Below are 18707 nucleotides of genomic sequence, written 5' to 3'. Positions count from 1 at the left end.
ATCTGAGGAAGAACTGTGATCATATATAAGCATTACTGCAGACTGTAGTGAGAAAGTGCTTTTAAACCAAAGTGAGAGAAAAGAAGAGATAGTGAGTAGAAGGTTACATGGGAGGAGGCCCAAGAAATAAAAATAAGTGCTTTTGACACCAGCAATCCTATGAAGAATTACATTTCTCCTCCATAGTCCCCTTCTCCTCTTCTCCACAGTCTCCTAATTCCCCCCACCTCCCCTTCTCCCATCTCTGTTTCTCTATATATGGTTGTCTTTGTTTTTCCCTTCCTCATTCCTCTGTCTCCTTTTCAATTTCCTCCATCTCGATGTGTTTTCTTTTCTTGTCCAACCTCGGAGTTTATTACACTTTGTGAGCTGTCCAGGACATTTTATTCAGAGTAGGTGATACTTGGCTTAGGTCTGAAGTTGCACCACGTAAACGCTGATGTTCAGAGCAGCTCTGTTTATGCTCTGCTGGACAAGCAGCAAAGAATAAAGGCACTGTTATTTTCCTACTAGTCTTGAGTGTTGATTTCTTTGAGATATATATATATATTTTTTGCGTCAGACAAATTGAAATAAATGTTCTCCAGATATTAGTGTTACATAGAGCAGAACAAACATCATTAAAAGCTGGCAATATGCTAACAGACTAGCCATGGTGAATGAGTTCATGTGTTAGGGATGTAAATTCTGGCCAATTTCTTCCAAGACCGTTAATCATGGGTCATTAGTCAACAATTAACTGTCAACCGTTAAAAAAGTCTAAAATCATTCCAGTCCAAAATTCCTAACAAATATTTTCAAGTCAACAAGGCTTGTTTGAGGGAGGGTGAAAGTTCTCAAAAAAACTGGGAAGCAGGACTCATAGGGAAAAAGTTTGAATACACAGAGGTGACTATGCTAACATTCATTTTCATTGGGTTAAAGGCTAACTAAGCCTTAACTAATAGAAAACGTTTTATAGACCTTTTTTGTTTAAATGTAACATTAACTTGTCCAAATTAGCTAAGCCAAACTGACAACAGATAACATTGGCTAAATAATAAAAGTTGATAATGAAATCAAGGGTAGCCTACCTGTAGGTTCTTAAGTTCTATCATAGGCTATACAGTGTCTTGCATAAGTACTCATCCCCTGGATTTTTTTCCATATTTTGTAGTTACAACCTGTAACTGAAATGAACTTAATTGGGATTATACTACATAATAAGGGAGGGGGGTTTGCGCTGTTGTTTTTCACTGTGGCGTTGTTATTGGTACTAGATGGGCTGGTTTGAATATCTCCTGGGATGCACAACAATCTCTAGAATTTATACAGAATGGTGTGAAAAACCAAAAAGCATCCACTAAGTGGCAATTCTGAGGGCAAAAAGGACTTATTGATGAAAGAAGTCAGAGGAGAAATGCCAGACTGGTTTGAGTTGATAGGAAGTCTATAGTAACTAATCAAATAATGCTCTTTACAACTGTGGTGAGCAGAAAAGCATCTCAGAACACACAACACATAGAACCTTGGGGGCTACGACAATAGAAGACCACATCAGGTTCCATTTCTGTCAGCCATGAACAGGAATCTGATGCTAGAGTATATTGCACAGGCTTGCTGAAGATTTGAGAAACATCGCCTGGTCTTTTTGAAGTCTTCAACCATCCAGTTTGGTGAGCATGTGCCCACAGGTATACATAAGTAGCACTACCAACAATTTGCCTCAGACCAAGTATTCGTCCTGAATGAAGTCTAATACAGCAGCCCATCATTTACTGCATGCTTTTCCAATCCCATCACACACAGAGAAGTGGCCTAAAGACACTAGTGTGATCTCATGTACAACTCAGAAACCTTTTTTACAGATAAATTAATTATACTCTAATGTTTACTTGAAAACAATCCATTAATTTATAGCATTGATTGAACAGTTTTTTAAAATAGTTGCTTAATAAAAGTGTATGTGTGTGTGTGTGTTTACTTAAATACATTTAAGTATATTTTTGAACATTGTCCTCAGTGTCTAAACCAATAACATAACTGAAAGGCCAGACGTGTGCAAGCATTGGTTGCAAGACCTCTTAAATGCAGGCTAGATAATCTTATATAAAGTGACGAGTGAAGTGTGGCATCGAGGCCAGTGTGAATTCACAGCACTCACACGTGGAGGCCGATGGAGCCAGCTGAAAGACACAATGTCTCTCTATTCAATGCTATACTGTCAGGCAGGTTGAATTACTCACTTTGCTAAGGTTATGATTTCTAAGGAGTGAATTAGAAGTGGTGGTGGAGTTTTTACTAGTTTGAATGAACCTAAATGCATTAGTGCTTTCCTTATTTATCAAAATAATATTTATCATTTATTTATCATTAGTCCTTATTTATCAAAAGGATACCACTTATGCATTTTATTACAGTAGCATTGTAATTAAGATTCTGATCTTGTAATCTAATGATTGTAAATCCCAACACTGGCAGAGAGTCACTGTGGAGCTCTTGAACAAGGCCCTTAATCCTTAACTGCTCAGGATTGTATGGTTGGATTGCAACATATTTATATTGTATGTTTCTTTTTGTAAGTGAGTCTACCAAATTGTATTAAATAGTAAGCAAGTATTGCAGATGAAAAGGTTGTTGATTGTATTTTCTATTTCTAGTGAAAAGCAAAGATATTTCAAAGACTTGCAAATATTGACTCGGAGAAGACTGACAAGCTGTGATAAGACTTGAATTGCAGTGATTTCAGAGTTCCCTTTTCTGTTGGGCTACAGGAATTCTGTATGAGTGTGCTTTTGAAAAAAGAATGAATGGTGCTGAGAGTTCTGTAAATGTCTTAATATGTTAAAGGGAGGGTTTTTGATTCTGTCCCACAGTCTGTCATCAGTACGCCTTGTGCCAAAAAGGTGTGTGTGTGTGTGTGTACTCAGACATCCTCTACTCTTGTTTGAGAGTACTCGTATGGTTTAGCTCAATATTTACTTTGATAGAGTTACCACAGCATGCCCTGTGTTTGCAAATTGCCCCAAGTAGTTTGTTTGAAACGGACATGAGTAACACTCAATGTCATACAAAGGGACACACAGTGTCCATCCATTCATTCATCCATCCATCCATCCATCTTCTATACCACTTATCCTACAGGGTCTCTGGGAAACTGGAACCTATCCCAGGGAGCATCGGGCACAAGGCGGGGTTCACCCTGGACGGGGTGCCAATCCATCGCAGGGCACACACACACAGTCATACACAGAGACGTTTGATATCTAAAATCAAGGACGCTGAAGTTTTTTGTATATACATTCCTAAAACTATTAATACTTTAATCTGAAGCAGTATAAGAGGAAGCACAGAGGTCCAGCAAAATTAGCAGGCGAGGTCTAAAAGGACTCCGATAACTCCTCGAGCAGCACAGATCCGAGCTTTATTTTGGAGACTGGTGAAACTGGGGCTTCATTTTTCAATGTCTTTTTAAAACATGGGCTTTTGCTGCATCTCTCCACTTTTAAGATTCTCATTAGAGACAGCAGCAGACAAAGTATGAATGATGGTCGTTCAGGTAAGGCTGAAAGTCATATGGTCTCTGTGGTAAATATGATCTGGGAGTATCAGAGACAGAAAAAGACAGACAGGTCATATTATCCTTCTTTGTCCCAGGAGATAGTGTGTCTCATCCGGCTTCCAGTTGGCCTGTTTAAAAGTGCATTTGAACAAAATGGTGAGATTTCTTTGGAATCTGTCCACAGATCATTTGTCTACTTGACTTTATTCACTGTAGGACAAGAAAAGTGTGCACAAGCGTATGAGAACAAACCCTGAGATGGTTATGTAAATTAAAGTGGGGAGAAATGATCATTCTTTGGATATTGGATTAAAGTAATTGGGTGCTTTAATGATATTTCTAAATTGTCTGTTGGCTGGTGTAACTGCTCCTAATTAAAGGATTTCAGGTTGCCAAACCACTTATACGAACCATAAGCAAAATCTCCTACAAATGGACAAACATTATAACGGTGGCACAGTGGTGCAGCAGGTCGTATTGCCACTTCACATCAATCAAACAACAATCAATTTATTTATAGAGCACAACCATAATAGAAGAAACATTACATAAATACAATACAGCTAGGTTGTACAAACCGTAATGCAAGATAGAGAGGTACATCAAAGCATATTTATAAATTTACGCCTTCAGACTCTAAGAACAATTGTAAGCCTGTGCAAAAAGATGAATTTTTAACTTTTGATTTAAAGCATCTCCAGAGTCTCCGGTTTGATCCTGAGCTTGGGTAACTGTCTGTGCAGAGTTTTGCATGTTCTCTTCATGTCCACATGGATTTCCTCCAGGGTCTGAAGTTTCCTTCCGCCTTCCAAAAACCTACCTACTCTATATTGCCCCTAGGTGTATATTTGTGTGTGCATGGTGTTATGGGATGGACCCATGTCCAATTTAGCATTCAAATCATCACTTAGAAATAAGCATCCTTCCTTATTTCAAATCTTGCACAACTACATGAATGATTTGAAGGCAGCATAACGTGGTGGTTTATTCTTCCCACATTGTATTTCATTTCTTCTAAATTTATTGCTTTGAGCATTAAATTTCCACAGGATGTACATTTTGAATGGATTGTTTTTCAGGTTACATTATAACATGCACTGTGTATAAGATATGCATGAAATCCTCCAAAGTTTGTTCTGTATACAATAAGTAGCCTTTCTTGACTATGCAGTGCATCTCTCACTCCCACCTGCTTGCTGTGAGAGCTCCAGCTGGGCTGGGGTGGAATAGTGCTGTCATAGTCACCCAGCAGGGTGCAGTTTTTCAGCCTGGCACAGTTGCTTTGCAGCGCATTGGGAGCTCTCAGGCAGTGGGCACCTTGTGCTATGTACCAGACTCCCTGAGTCTGAGCTCCTCATTCATTTGTCATTCAGACATAATCATGTCAGGAGAGAACTGACTGAGTCCACTCACATAAATATTTATCCTAGCGCAGTAGAGAATATTGGGCCATATCAGCGCCAGAACCTCTTGTTGTGAGGGCTTGAGGAAATTAGTTTTCTCCAATTTTTGTTTTTAATGGATTAGAATGGATGTGTGCGGGAACAGAGCAAATAATAACTTTATAATAACTCATCCATCTCTGTTGTAAATATTAGGAAATTCATGTGCTTAGGATACGTGTATGTATAAAATACATTTAATGATCATTAATTATAAAAAAATCCCTTCCAGTCATGCATGTTGGATATAAAATAAATGATATTTTAAAACTACGTGGTCCTTACATATATCTTCTACAGTCAATTATTGGCAATGTCATTAAAATGAGCAGAAACGAATATATTAAATGAATAACACATGCAGCACATAATATTTTGAGCTTAAACATATAGGAGATTGTTTATGTTTGATAATTCAAAAGCGTTATTAAACAGTGCATACTTTTCTGTAAAACATTAACAAAATTATATGCATTCTTTGCTGTTTTGTCTTAAGTGTTAAGTTCCTGGCAGAGGCAATCATTATAATATTCTGAAAATATTCTGCTACTTAGTGGATTTTTTTTCTGGCTATCAACCTTCATAAGAGCCTGTAGAAAACCAACACGTTAAATAGGTCACATCCACCACCATCTTGGGTAATGGGTATCAGGTGCTTCTGTTTGATATAGTTCCCTTTTTGCCAAATCTGCAGATGTTGATCATGGCCAAAATGTTTGACTGTTTTGAATAATCATTATGGATGTCAGTAAGTTTTCGACATGTTTCTGAGGGAAATCTTTATTATTAAAATGTTCTTATGAGAATATTAGAGGAAAATGGAGTATTTTCTGTAATTGTTTGAGAGGATATTGTTAAATTGTGGTGTGTACTATTTATTCTCTAAATAAAATTTTTTGAAAGGTGCCAATATTTCTGGACTTCTGCATGAAAGGATATCGCATTGTCCTCCCTCTCCTTCTCGCTGCATACTTTCTGTTCATCCTTGATACATTCTTATTATCTCAGTCTCACTTATCAGCCTTCACCTCCTCCATTCCATCTTTTTCCCCCTCTCACTCCGCCTTCAGCGAGGCTCTGAGATTCACAGTGTTTGCATGCTCAAGGAAAGGGCTTCTCTCTCTCTCCATCTCAACCTTTTTTTTCCCCAGTCGGCGAGCCACAAATTGCTCTCGAGACCTCTTCATCTCCTCTCCTCTTATCCCACACAGCCTCGCTCTTCATTCAGTAATATTTTCGCTTAGATCTAAATGTACAGGCCGGCATTTGCTGCACATTAAATTGACTTTAATTTTGGATCTCTATATTAATTATTATAGGGCTAGGGACTGATATATATATATATATATATATATATATATATATATATATATATATATATATATATATATATATATATATATAATATGAAAGCTCTTTCAGTTATGTAGTCAGAAAAAAAGTACATCTTATTAAAAATAAAATGTTATAAATTAGTCTGAAATGATATGAATATCTTCAGTATCAGCTACAAGCACTGTAATAGACGTACACCTCAGACATGAACATACTGTGAATACTGACATACCAGACATCCTTAAAAACGTGTACAGACTCATCCCTGTTTCCTCGCAGCCTCTTCATATATGGATGTCTATACTGAGCCTGTTTAAAGAACGTTCTGGGCATTTTTGGTCACTGTTGGCCCGAGAGCGTTTGTCTCCTCCGCTCTTGTTGTATCTCACTTTAGACTGGAAAGCCGGCGGGGGGATACGGGAGGGGGAAGCTTGTCTATTGATGGAGGGTTCTTGGAAAACGGATACATGTTTGATGAAAACGCTCAGCCTCCTACTCAAAGGCACTCTTTTTTATCAGCTAGCACAGCTAACCACATGCAGTGCATATAGAGCAAACAGGAGCAAAAAGCTAGCCGTTAGGGCTCATGTGCTGGCTACAACCCCGTGCCTTTCTTTTCATAATGGCTGAGCTTAAGCGTTGTGCTGGCACTAAAATAAACACATTTTGGCCAGGGAAAGGACAGTTTTGTTTTGGTGGATGACTCGGTTAACACATCACTGTGGATTTTGAGTGGATTTTCGATCTGCAAAACACTGCTGCCAATGTGTTTTAGTCCAGACCTGGTGGAGAGCAGCTAGGATTATTAAAGCACATGGTCAGCTACATCGTCAAAACAAAAGCAACTATGTTGCTGCCTAAATAGCGGAAATGTTAGTGTAAATACAATATTAATTATGGAATCAAAGCATTCCGTCGATCATCGATTCAGACATGAATGCTGTTGTATATGATACGATTGTTAACACAAAGCCAGTGTATTTTCATCACCGTGTCTGTGTGCAGGATCAGTTTCCAGAGAAGGGAGAGATTCTCGTCTCAGCAGCAGAGCTGGAGCTGATACTAGAAGTGGAACGTAATCAGTAAGTTTTCTTTTCAGCTTGACTACATGCAGTGTGGTCATTTCTGTTAAATTCTTTAATTGGTCAGAAGGGGTTTATTCATTTTTTAGAATACTTTTCTCACTGTAGTGTTGGCTGGAATGCAAATAACATGCTTATAGTAATGCTATCGTTATAATACGTAATCATGTTGTAGTAGCAGCTAATTCACAGGGACTTGTTTGGGACATGTGGACATGGAGTCTCCAGTATTTGCACGTTGTAACAATCAGAGATAAAGCTGTTCTTTTAAGTTTTCCAACACGGATGTCTTCAGGAGAGAGGAGTTTGGAAAGCGCAGGTCCTCAATAACATGACAAGCTGCAATTTTTATGACAAGCTGCAATTTTTGTCTTATTACCTTCAAGAGAGAGAAAAAAGATAGTGGTGAGGGAAAGACTTTTTATTGGTGTTATAAAAAATGACAGGAACTAACTTGAATAAGGATAAGAGTGAATAAAGATCTTTTAGGGGTTTTTTTTTCCACCCTGGGCACATTTGCTGCGGTCTGAATCTGAGTGCAGTCGTTCTCGGCGCCCCCTACAGCATTGGACTGGTTTCAGACTCACTTGATTCTACCAAACCCTAGTGCATTTGTTCATCTTACGTCACCACGAACATGCATAGAGAACACGAGACTCACAATGTTTTTTTTTTTTTTGAGCTATTATGCACAGCAGTGGACCTCTTCTGTGTCCCACAACGTTCCCCTGCCACTCATGGTATACGTGTTGTGGAAACTAATGATGGCATGCTCTGTTTCAGACTAAACTGCCAGTGTGAAAGCCCCCTAAGTAACATATTGTCAAAGTGAGTTTGGCTCATTCATCAACTGTCACTGTGCTGCCAGCATTTGATGAAACAATGCCTTTATTACTAAGGATTTAGGAAATGAGTCTTGCAATATGTAATTGTATGTGGTATTAGGAGGTCCTGCATTATTTATGTTTTCTGTTTTTATAATACCAACACTGATACTAATGTTGCGTCAAGCCCAGCTCCTAATAGATGTTAATATGAGGAAGCTAAGGTAGTTTGTTCAATTTAATCTGGTTCTGGGAGAGTGGTCTGGACAGTAAAGTAAATGCGTTGGACATTAGACAGGCTGTTAAACGACTGTTGTTCTATTGGGGGAAGGAAAAACACGCCTTGTAGCTCCATCACAGTCTGATTGAACAGCCAAATGCTGACACGCAGACCATGGAGTTCGGTAAGAATGGGACTGCAGGGAATATTCTACCCAGGATTGTGTTTCTGATCTTGGTTCTCATTTGTAGCAGAGTTAATGTTTGTGTTAGCCCTTGTCATCCCTTGCGATTCCTCACTGTCTTGTCTGCTGTGGAATATCCAGAACCTTTTTTGGCCTTAGAAAGGCAAAGTATTTTCCCAAGCAGATCAAACTGAAAGAGGAAGATATTATAACGAGGAGGGACGAATGGCTAGGAATTTAGATCACATCATTGCTTGGGCTGGGGATAGGTGAAAAATCCAGGACTATTTGATGAATTAACTGGAGATGCTACCAGTCTTTTTTTCCCCTAATTGTCAAAGCCAATTCCCAGCAAGTCTTGTCCCTAATGCACATCTGAGTGAATGAGTCTGTATATGTCTTTAGAACATATTGAGCCACACAGCATTATTACATGCTTCACATACATAATGTGTAAATGCTCATCCTTTGACCTTTGACACTTGACCAGTTCACTCTCTTGGCCAGCTGCTTATTGAAGAATGAGAAGAGCAGAATAAATGTAGCACAACACAATAGTCATTCTAATAAATAAACATTGAAGCTACTGAAGATAATGTGATTGCATGTACTGCAAAGCTCCAGACATCATTTTCAGCTCATCTTCCTACTCCACTTACAGCAAAACTACAGCACTCCACTATTACTAATATGGAATTGAGGTTATAAGAGCTCACCTTCTGAAACTCACTGTCAATATATAAAATTTACTTTACATTATTCACCTCGTTCCCTTTACAAAAATGCGGTAGTGATGTTATTAAGATGCCTGTGAGCACTCTCGTGAAAATGAAACAGAGAACTCTGGGCTTTTTGTTCATTTGTTAAGGTTTCTGTAGCCAAGGATAACTGATAATAAATCTCAGTAAATGCTGTGTTAAACAAACAAATTCAAAACAATAAATGAATTGATAAATAAAGATTACTATGTATTGTATACTGTATATAATCAGTACACTACCTGTGTTATCCTGAAAACAAGCAAGTACGTTTAAAAAATAAATAAAACAAATAAAACAATGTTTATCTAAAAAAGCTACATAACTGGGCAAGAAACAAAACAACATTATTATTATCAATCCATCCATCCATTTTCTTTACCGCGTTTTCTACACAGGGTTGCAGGGAGCCTGGAGAGTATCCCAGGGGACTCAGGGCACCAGGCAGGGGACACCCTGGACAGGGTGCCAACCCATCGCAGGGCACAATCACGCACACACTCACACATCCATTCACACACTACAGACAATTTGGAAATGCCAATCAGCCTACAATGCATGTAGGGTGTTGAGCAATGTCTAACACTGGGTTGAAATGATGTGACTGTTAAGGCCATAGCATATGATTTATATCATATTCATCCTCATCAAACTGTTTAGTTTACACTTGGTTTTGGGGTGCAAAATCTTTTTCAGGATATATCACAAGTACACAAGCACTAAAAGCATTAACCGTAGAGGTCATTCATACTGGAGCTTAAATTCTGAAGGGCCCTTCTCTGTACGAGTCAAAACTAAGAGTCATTTGAAGTGCACTTCAGTGTGGTGTTCCAATATCACAAGACAGTATTGGAAATTCATGAGAGGTTGGGGAGACATTTTAAACCATTCTTCCCATATATAGATCTTGCTCAATTCATTTTCACTTGGTTCTGATGCGCTAAACAATGCCAAACAAAACCATTACAAATAAAGGATACTATTTTAAAATGCTGTATTAAAGTATATGAATTAATTTGGGGTATTTTTTGCATTGTCTTCAGAGAGAGAGAGAGAGAGAGAGAGAGTGTTGGCTATGAAAATAACTGACTAGGTGACTGTTTACAGTGTGCAAGTCAATTTATGGAGCATAATCAAATGGCATATGTGCTTTAGGTAATGTTTTTGACCTCAGGTAATGAGTTTTAATCTCCTTGAGAACCAAACATCACTTTCACATGGGATTTTGTGAGCTTATTCTATCCCCTTATCTTTAAATGAAAACTGTCTCCTCAGAAATTTAATTTGTTTAAATCAGTCTCTGCCCAGTTGGCTTTTATAGTTTTTTTTTATTGTGATTTAAATGCAGATTGGATCTTTAATTGTGTGATGCACCCAAACAAAGGGAAGAACGTGTGTCTTGTGGTGTCATTTCACACATACAGAGTAGTATCTGCTGTGCTTCACAGAAAGTATAAAACGAAGCAGAGCATTTAGTTAAATGGAGAAATATTGAGGACAGTGCTTCTCTGTGATAATATATAAGCATGTATATAACCACATTGGAGGGGGGCAGGAAGAGAAGAAATATACAATGGATATTAAAAAAAAATCTACACATCCCTGTTAAATGGCAGATTTTTTTGATGTACAAAATTTTTTACTAAAATAAATCATGTCAGACCTTTTTCCACCTTTATCCCAAACTTATCAGAAACTTTTGTAGGGAATAAAATAAATAAATAAAAAACTTACAATAACCTTGGCGCACAAGTGTGCACACCCCTAAACTAATACTTTGTTGAAGCACCTTTTGATTTTAATACACCACTCAGTCTTTTTGGCTAAGAGTCTATCAGCATGGCACATCTTGACCTGGCAATATTTTTCCACTCTTTCTTCGAAAATCTTTTTAGAGCTGTCAAATTGTAAGGGCATCGCCTGTGCACAGCCCGCTTCAGGTCACCTAGCATATTTTTAGTTGGATTCAGGTCTGGGCATGGGCTAGGCCACTCAAAAACATTGATTTTCTTTTGGTTAAGCCATTCCTGTGCTTTGTGTCGTTGTCATGCTGAAAGGTGAAATTCCTTTTCATCTTCAGCTTACTAACAGATTCCTGAATGTTTTGCACAAAAATCAACAGGTATTTGTAGCCATTCATGATTCCCTCCACCTTGATAAAACCTGCAGTTCTGATTGAAGGAAAGCAGCCCTAAAGCATGACGCTTCCTCCACCATGCTTCACTTTGGGTATGGTGTTCTTTTGGTGGTGTTTTTTTTTTTCTTTTCACCAAATATACCTTATGGAATTGTTCTCATCAGTCCATAACACATTTTGCCACATAGCTTAGGGTGATTTAGTTTAGTCTTCTGTCTAGCCACCCTACCCCATAGCCCAGACATGTGAGGAATACGAGAGATCGTTGACACATGCAGAGAGTAATCAGTCTTTGTCAGATATTCTTGCAGCTCCTTTAATGTTCCCGTTGGTCTCTTGGCAGCCTCTCTGGTAAATTTTTATCTTGTCCTTTTGTAAATTTTGGAGGGATGTCAAAAAGATTTGGAGGGACTGTTCTTGGTAATGTCAGTGTGATTCTCCATTTTCTCCACTTGTTGTTGATGGCCTTCACATTGTTCCATGGTACATCTAATGTTTTGGAAAATCTTTTATACCCCTTTCCTGATCGATATCTTTTAACAAGTGAGATGCCATGCATACTTTGTAAGCTCTTAGTCGACCATGGCTTCAGCAGTCGGATGAAACCAAGAATGTGTGAAGAAAATCCTACAGAAACAGCTGATCTTAATTTGGGGTTAATCAGAATAATTTCATTGATGACAGCTGTATGATAACGACTTTTGAACATGTGATTGTTATCGGTTCATTCTGAACACAGCCACATCCACGATTATAAAAGGGTGTGCACACTTCAGGTTATTGTACATTTTGTATTTTTTTCTATTTTTCAAATGTTTTTGATTGTTTTTACTTAATTTTTTATATGTTTTAATTTCACACTGAGGGTGGAAAAAATTCTGACATTATTTTTTTTAGTTTCCTTTTTTTTATACTTCGCAAAAAGCTGCCAGGGGTGTGTAGACGTTTTACATCCACTGTATGGTAACTAAGATGAGAAGTGTGAATGAGGGTGATCTAAGCAAGTAAAAAGAGACCAAAAGAAGAGAGGCTTGAGAAATGGAAGAGGGAAGAGAGTGGTTTAACCACCAATCATTCTCATCTTTGACCTCAAAATAAGAGCCTAAAACCACTGATCTCCAGCTTTGATATTATTCCCGCAAGGCTCAATTCATTACGAGTTTCTATATGGAGTAGGTTAGAAGAATTAATGGTCTGAAAACTGTCCACATTGAACCCCCACTTTGGTAGTTTGTGTTTGAATGTCAATGTGGTAGTTTGCTGTTTTCACACACTTTGGACAAATTTACATAGATTATTGGTCTGTGGATGCTAAGTATGTCCACAGGCTAATAATGTCTGTGACAAAAAACTCCACCTGATGGCTTAAGAGTCTGTCAGATTAGTTTTGTTCTAACAGAGATCTATTTCTACTCACTGCAGTTTCAGTTTATTTGCCCTCTAAACTCTACTTGCACTCATACTTCAAGCTGTTTCTTTGATTCCTCAAGCGGATCATACTTTTTCTATAAACACTTTTCGCTGTGTTTCATCTCATCCTGCTTTCTTTCACTGTGTTGTTCTTGTAGCAGAAGTAAAGTTACCCTCTAAACGTTACCCTTCCAGAACAAAAATCTAGAGGTGTGAAAAGCATGCACTGGCAGCTACATTATCTTCACAATCACTGATATGGCTTGTCATCCTGAATAGGAATATACAGTATCTCACAAAAGTGAGTAGAGCCCTCACATTTTTGTAAATATTTGATTATACGTTTTAATGTGACAACACTGAAGAAATCACACTTTGCTACGATATAAAGTAGTGAGTGTACAGCTTGTATAACAGTGTAAATTTGGTGTCCCCTCAAAATAACTCAACACACAGCCATTAATGTCTAAACCGCTGGCAACAAAAGTGAGTACACCCCTAAGTGAAAATGTCCAAATTGGGTCCAAAGTGTCAATATTTTGTGTGGCCACCATTATTTTCCAGCACTGCCTTAACCTTCTTGGGCATGGAGTTCACCAGAGCTTCACAGGTTGCCACTGGAGTCCTCTTCCACTCCTCCATGATGACATCATGGAGCTGGTGGATGTTAGAGACCTTGTGCTCCTCCACCTTCCGTTTGAGGATGCCCCACAGATGCTCAGTAGGGTTTAGGTCTGGAGACATGCTTGGCCAGTCCATCACCTTCACCCTCAGCTTCTTTAGCAAGGCAGTGGTCTTCTTGGAGGTGTGTTTGGGGTCGTTATCATGCTGGAATACTGCCCTGCGGCCCAGTCTCCGAAGGGAGGGGATCATGCTCTGCTTCAGTATGTCGAGGTACATGTTGGCATTTCATGGTTCCCTCAGTGAACTGTAGCTCCCCAGTGCCGGCGGCACTCATGCACTCATCCCACCACCATGCTTGACTGTAGGCAAGACACAGTTGTCTTTGTACTCCTCACCTGGTTGCCGCCACACACGCTTGACACCATCTGAACCAAATAAGTTTATCTTGGTCTCATCAGACCACAGGACATGGTTCCAGTAATCCATGTCCTTAGTCTGCTTGTCTTCAGCAAACTGTTTGCGGGCTTTCTTGTGCATCATCTTTAGAAGAGGCTTCCTTCTGGGACGACAGCCATGCAGACCAATTTGATGCAGTGTGCGGCGTATGGTCTGAGCACTGACAGGCTGACCCCCCACCCCTTCAACCTCTGCAGCAGTGCTGGCAGCACTCATATGTCTATTTCCCAAAGACAACCTCTGGATATGATGCTGAGTACGTGCACTCAACTTCTTTGGTCGACCATGGCGAGGCCTGTTCTGAGTGGAACCTGTCATGTTAAACCGTTGTATGGTCTTGGCCACCGTGCTGCAGCTCAGTGTCAGGGTCTTGGCAGTCTTCTTATAGCCTAGGCCATCTTTATGTAGAGCAACAATTCTTTTTTTCAGATCCTCAGAGAGTTCTTTGCCATGAGGTGCCATGTTGAACTTCCAGTGACCAGTATGAGGGAGTGTGAGAGCGATGACACCAAATTTAACACACCAGTTCCCCATTCACACCTGAGACCTTGTAACACTAACAAGTCACATGACACCTGGGAGGGAAAATGGTTAATTGGGCCCAATTTGGACATTTTCACTTAGGGGTGTACTCACTTTTGTTGCCAGCGGATTAGACATTAATGGCTGTGTGTTGAGTTATTTTGAGGGGACAGCAAATTTACACTGTTATACAAGCTGTACACTCACTACTTTACATTGTAGCAAAGTGTCATTTCTTCAGTGTTGTCACATTAAAAGTTATAATCAAATATTTACAAAAATGTGAGGGGTGTCCTCACTTTTGTGAGATACTGTATATTGCACCAGGAGTTACTCAAAGATTTGCACTGTCATGGCGTATGATGAAAATGATGGTAGTTAGTTAACAGTGAAGCTGGTGTTAGATTCCTAGCTTGTTAGTTAATTTCAGTTTACTTTGCAATTAGTGGTTGATATACAGAAAATGCATTTCAATACATCTATCATTAACTAGGGATGTAACGATACACTCCAGTCACAATTTGATTTGATTTACAATACTGTGTTTACAATTCGATTAAATTCAAATCTCAGAAAATATTAACAAAGTTTAAATGAAAAAATTAGACTTTTTATTTCTGTATAATAAATAATGCAAAACAATGTCTATTTTGTGTCTGTATAAACTTACACACCTAGGGAAATGGTAAATCAGTGGTTAAGATGTTGGACTTTTGATCGGAAGGTCATGAGTTTAAATCCCAGCACTGCCAAGCTGCCATTGCTGGGCCCTTGAGCAAGGTCCTTAACCCTCAACTGCTCAGTTATATAAATGAGATAAATGTAAGTCACTCTGGATAAGGGCGTCTGCCAAATGCCATAAATCTAATATTCAATATTGTAAACAAAATGTACTACAGGTTCACCATCTCTTAAAAATACATTTTAAAATGTATAAATTCTCGTCAAAGTTTTCATTGAATTAACAAAATGTCTGACATGAAAAAGAGCTCCAAAGTCGGCTACAACGACCGGTTTCTGAGACTCCTTTTTCGTTCACTGTCGATCACAGAGCTGCAGGGATGGTGTTGTGTGAAAGTTACTGAAGTGCTCTTTTTAACTGTTATAATGTGGTCATGTAAACGTATAACGTATAAGGCATGTTGATCATTGTGATCCAGCGTTATGAGGCTATTGGTCACTTCACAAGTACACAGCTGTTTTCGCAGGCGCTCTACAAAAGAATGTGATCACGTGACCAGCATGCTCTATATAGTTTAACTCTATGGGCATTCACACAGAGCAGTTGCATACATGCGTAATTAATAAAATGCTGATATCATACATTTCAAACATCATTACATTTTTGCATCATGATGCATCATGTCGCAATGTATATAATGGGTGTAACGACCTACCATTAACCTTTGTTGAAGCATTAGTACCCCATCAGCCTGAGTCTCAGTCATACAGGGCTGTAGACTCTATAGAATCTTTTTAACATTTTTAAATGTGCATAAAAGCATAGGTGTGTCTGTGCTACATCAAGTGACTTAGTACTTAATATAGAAACAAATGTGTTTTTAGAACACGTTTTGGGTGATTCTATTATGCATTAAGTCTGTTTTCTTATTGTTAATCTAGGATTTGGCACTATAATAGTTAAATAAATTAGATCAAATGATGTAACCAGTAATGTATAGATGGTCTAGTGATAGGATTAGAAGATATTTATTATTTGGGGATTGTTTTTCCAGTGGGGATTTACAGCCCCATTTTCTGTAGATCCTCTTGACCTTTAAGTTAATGAGAGGATGGGCTGAGTGTCTTTTACGCGTCCCTTGCATCCTTGCATTGTCATTGGGGTTGGGCCAGATAGGTTCATTTTAGGCAGGGCCTACTTTAAAATCACACCGGAGGAAAGAGAACTAAGATCATTCTGTTTGTGTTGATAAATGCCACGTTTTATATCTAAATACTAGTTTATTTTAAGATGAATATTTTCTCTTAGTGGGTTTTTGTAAGGTTGTAAAAAGCATTGCCTGAATATGTGTCTTTTCAACTGATTAAAACATTTCAACATTGTAAAAGTACAGTAATTAAAATTTAATAATGACACAATGTTTGTGTGATCCATCCAGACTCTTAGCAGCACACAATGGAACAAAAAGCTGTATATTAGAATGTAACAAAATTGAAGCATGGCTAAATAAACATTAGCTCCCTGGCCAGGCTTTTATTGGTGTGCAGGATTGCCAGGTCCTGGTGAACTGTCCACCCCAACTTCATCTCAAAAGCTTCACACACACACAAAAAAAGAAAGCAGTTGACCTGAAATGATTTCCTCTCCAAGTTCACATTCGATTTGTTATTTCAGTATTAGACCAATTTCACTTAAAAACCCCAGCCACCCTGCTGGTGTGACTCAAGGTGGTATGTCTGAAGCTAGTAATGCTGTGCAAGTCATGCAGCCTTGTAGCTCAAATGTGTTTTTGAATCCTGTGTTCTTCTCTATACCCAGTGGTCTCTTATCCGCAGGCAGGGTTGGGAGGGTTACTTTAAAAATGTATTCCATTCCAGTTACAAATTACTTCATAAAAATGTCACCAGTAATAACCAAAATATCACAATATGAAAGTAATGTAATCTGATTATTTTTGCATTACTTCAAGGTCACATATGTAAATAAAGTCAAGAGATCTAAAATACTTTTATTTAGAGCTTATTTTGGAGCTTAAGAATATGTTCAGTGTTTGGATTTGTTTTCATTAAATAAATAAATGCATAAATAAAAGATAAATAGCATTCAAAACAGTGTTATTATGAATGCAGAATTTAATGCACTGAAAAAGGCACACTATTAGCATCACATAAATATATAGAAATAAAACTGGTTTCACTCTGCCCATGGTTGACATTTTTTCCTACATTCTTTTGAATGTCTATGGAACAAAATAAAATATCAGATGCCACAAGTGTACCTTCTTCCATCATTTACAAATTTGAATGACCGTGTTATATGAAGCAATGTGATAACATGAAATTAAAAATTACCTTATCCATGGGCGTTGTTTCGACTCAGGACAGCTGTCATTTGCTGCTATTTGCTGCTTCATCTTCGCACATTCACTGAGAGTAGGATAATGGTTGAGAGGCAGGAATTTGGCGAATAGTTGATGCAAGTCTTTTATAATCGACCAATTGGTGTGTGGCAAGGCGGGATTTACAGAGAGGCAAATATGCGCACACACATTGAGTATTAGACCTTAATGAAACTGAAGATGAATCCTGGACATTTTCTCAAATTTAGCAATCCCGGCCAGATGCTTTTTTAAAGTCCGAAAAAAGAGGACGTATGGTCACCCTAACAAAAGCATTTCAAAGAACAATTTGTGTTAGAATTCTACCAAATTAACTTTGCACTAACTTTATCTGCGCATGCACCAGGAGGATGCTCACATGAGCCACGACTGGCAAGAGAGAACCAGAACTACAGTAAATCAGCTGTGTATATTGTTATGTCAAAAGATTCATTTCTTTGGTTTTAAATGTAAAAAATTGTAATCCTGATAGTATTCCCATTTTTTTTCACAAAACGTATCTGTAATCCGATGACTTTGTTTTTTGACGGATTACAGTTACCAGCTTTTTGTATCCTGATTGCGTAACGCCGTTACATGTATTCCATTACTCCCCAAGCCTGTCCGTAGGTATGAACCTCCCCATCACAGCACTAAATTTAGTTTTTATACCCGGATTGAATCAGCTGGGAAATGCTGCCTGTATGCAGCAGAGAGACTTTACTCTTTGTGTGCTTGTGCATGTCTTATTAGCACCAGCTAGTACGCTAGCGTATTAGGTCATGAAATTTAGCATGCTTAGGAGAAGTCTGGTTTCAGAGACAGGAGTGTGATCTTGACTAAGTTTAAATGTTTATTACACCTCCCAATATGTACACTGATTTTATGATGAATAGCCTACTTTATTATGCAGTCTGTTGCGTGTATTATTTGCAGAGAGCCTGAGAGCCTACTATTGAAAGTTACGATACACTCTGTCTTTACACTCAGCTTTTTGCAGAACATGCTGCTTGTTTAAGGCCATGCTTTGCCAAGTAGAAGGATGTGGTAGTTCTAAAGGTGCCAATGAGTTCATCCATCTCCTCTAATGAGTGCATCAGTCTCCGCTAATTC

The 18707-nt window shown here is 38.5% G+C and overlaps 1 protein-coding gene across 1 annotated transcript in view; it reads left to right on the top strand.

Moving 5' to 3' along the window:
• adam19a (ADAM metallopeptidase domain 19a) overlaps positions 1 to 18707 on the top strand; it is an 85429-nt gene that overhangs the window by 18778 nt on the left and 47944 nt on the right. Inside the window, exon 3 of the mRNA XM_053629244.1 lies at positions 7324 to 7400. Within this exon, the coding sequence (XP_053485219.1) occupies positions 7324 to 7400 (77 nt within the window). The remainder of the gene's footprint in view (positions 1 to 7323; positions 7401 to 18707) is intronic.

Source organism: Ictalurus furcatus, chromosome 7 (genome assembly GCF_023375685.1).
Source record: "Ictalurus furcatus strain D&B chromosome 7, Billie_1.0, whole genome shotgun sequence".
In the NCBI taxonomy this organism is placed as follows: Eukaryota; Metazoa; Chordata; class Actinopteri; order Siluriformes; family Ictaluridae; genus Ictalurus; species Ictalurus furcatus.
Note: the sequence above shows the minus strand (reverse complement) of the source record. Positions and strands in the feature narration are given on the sequence as shown.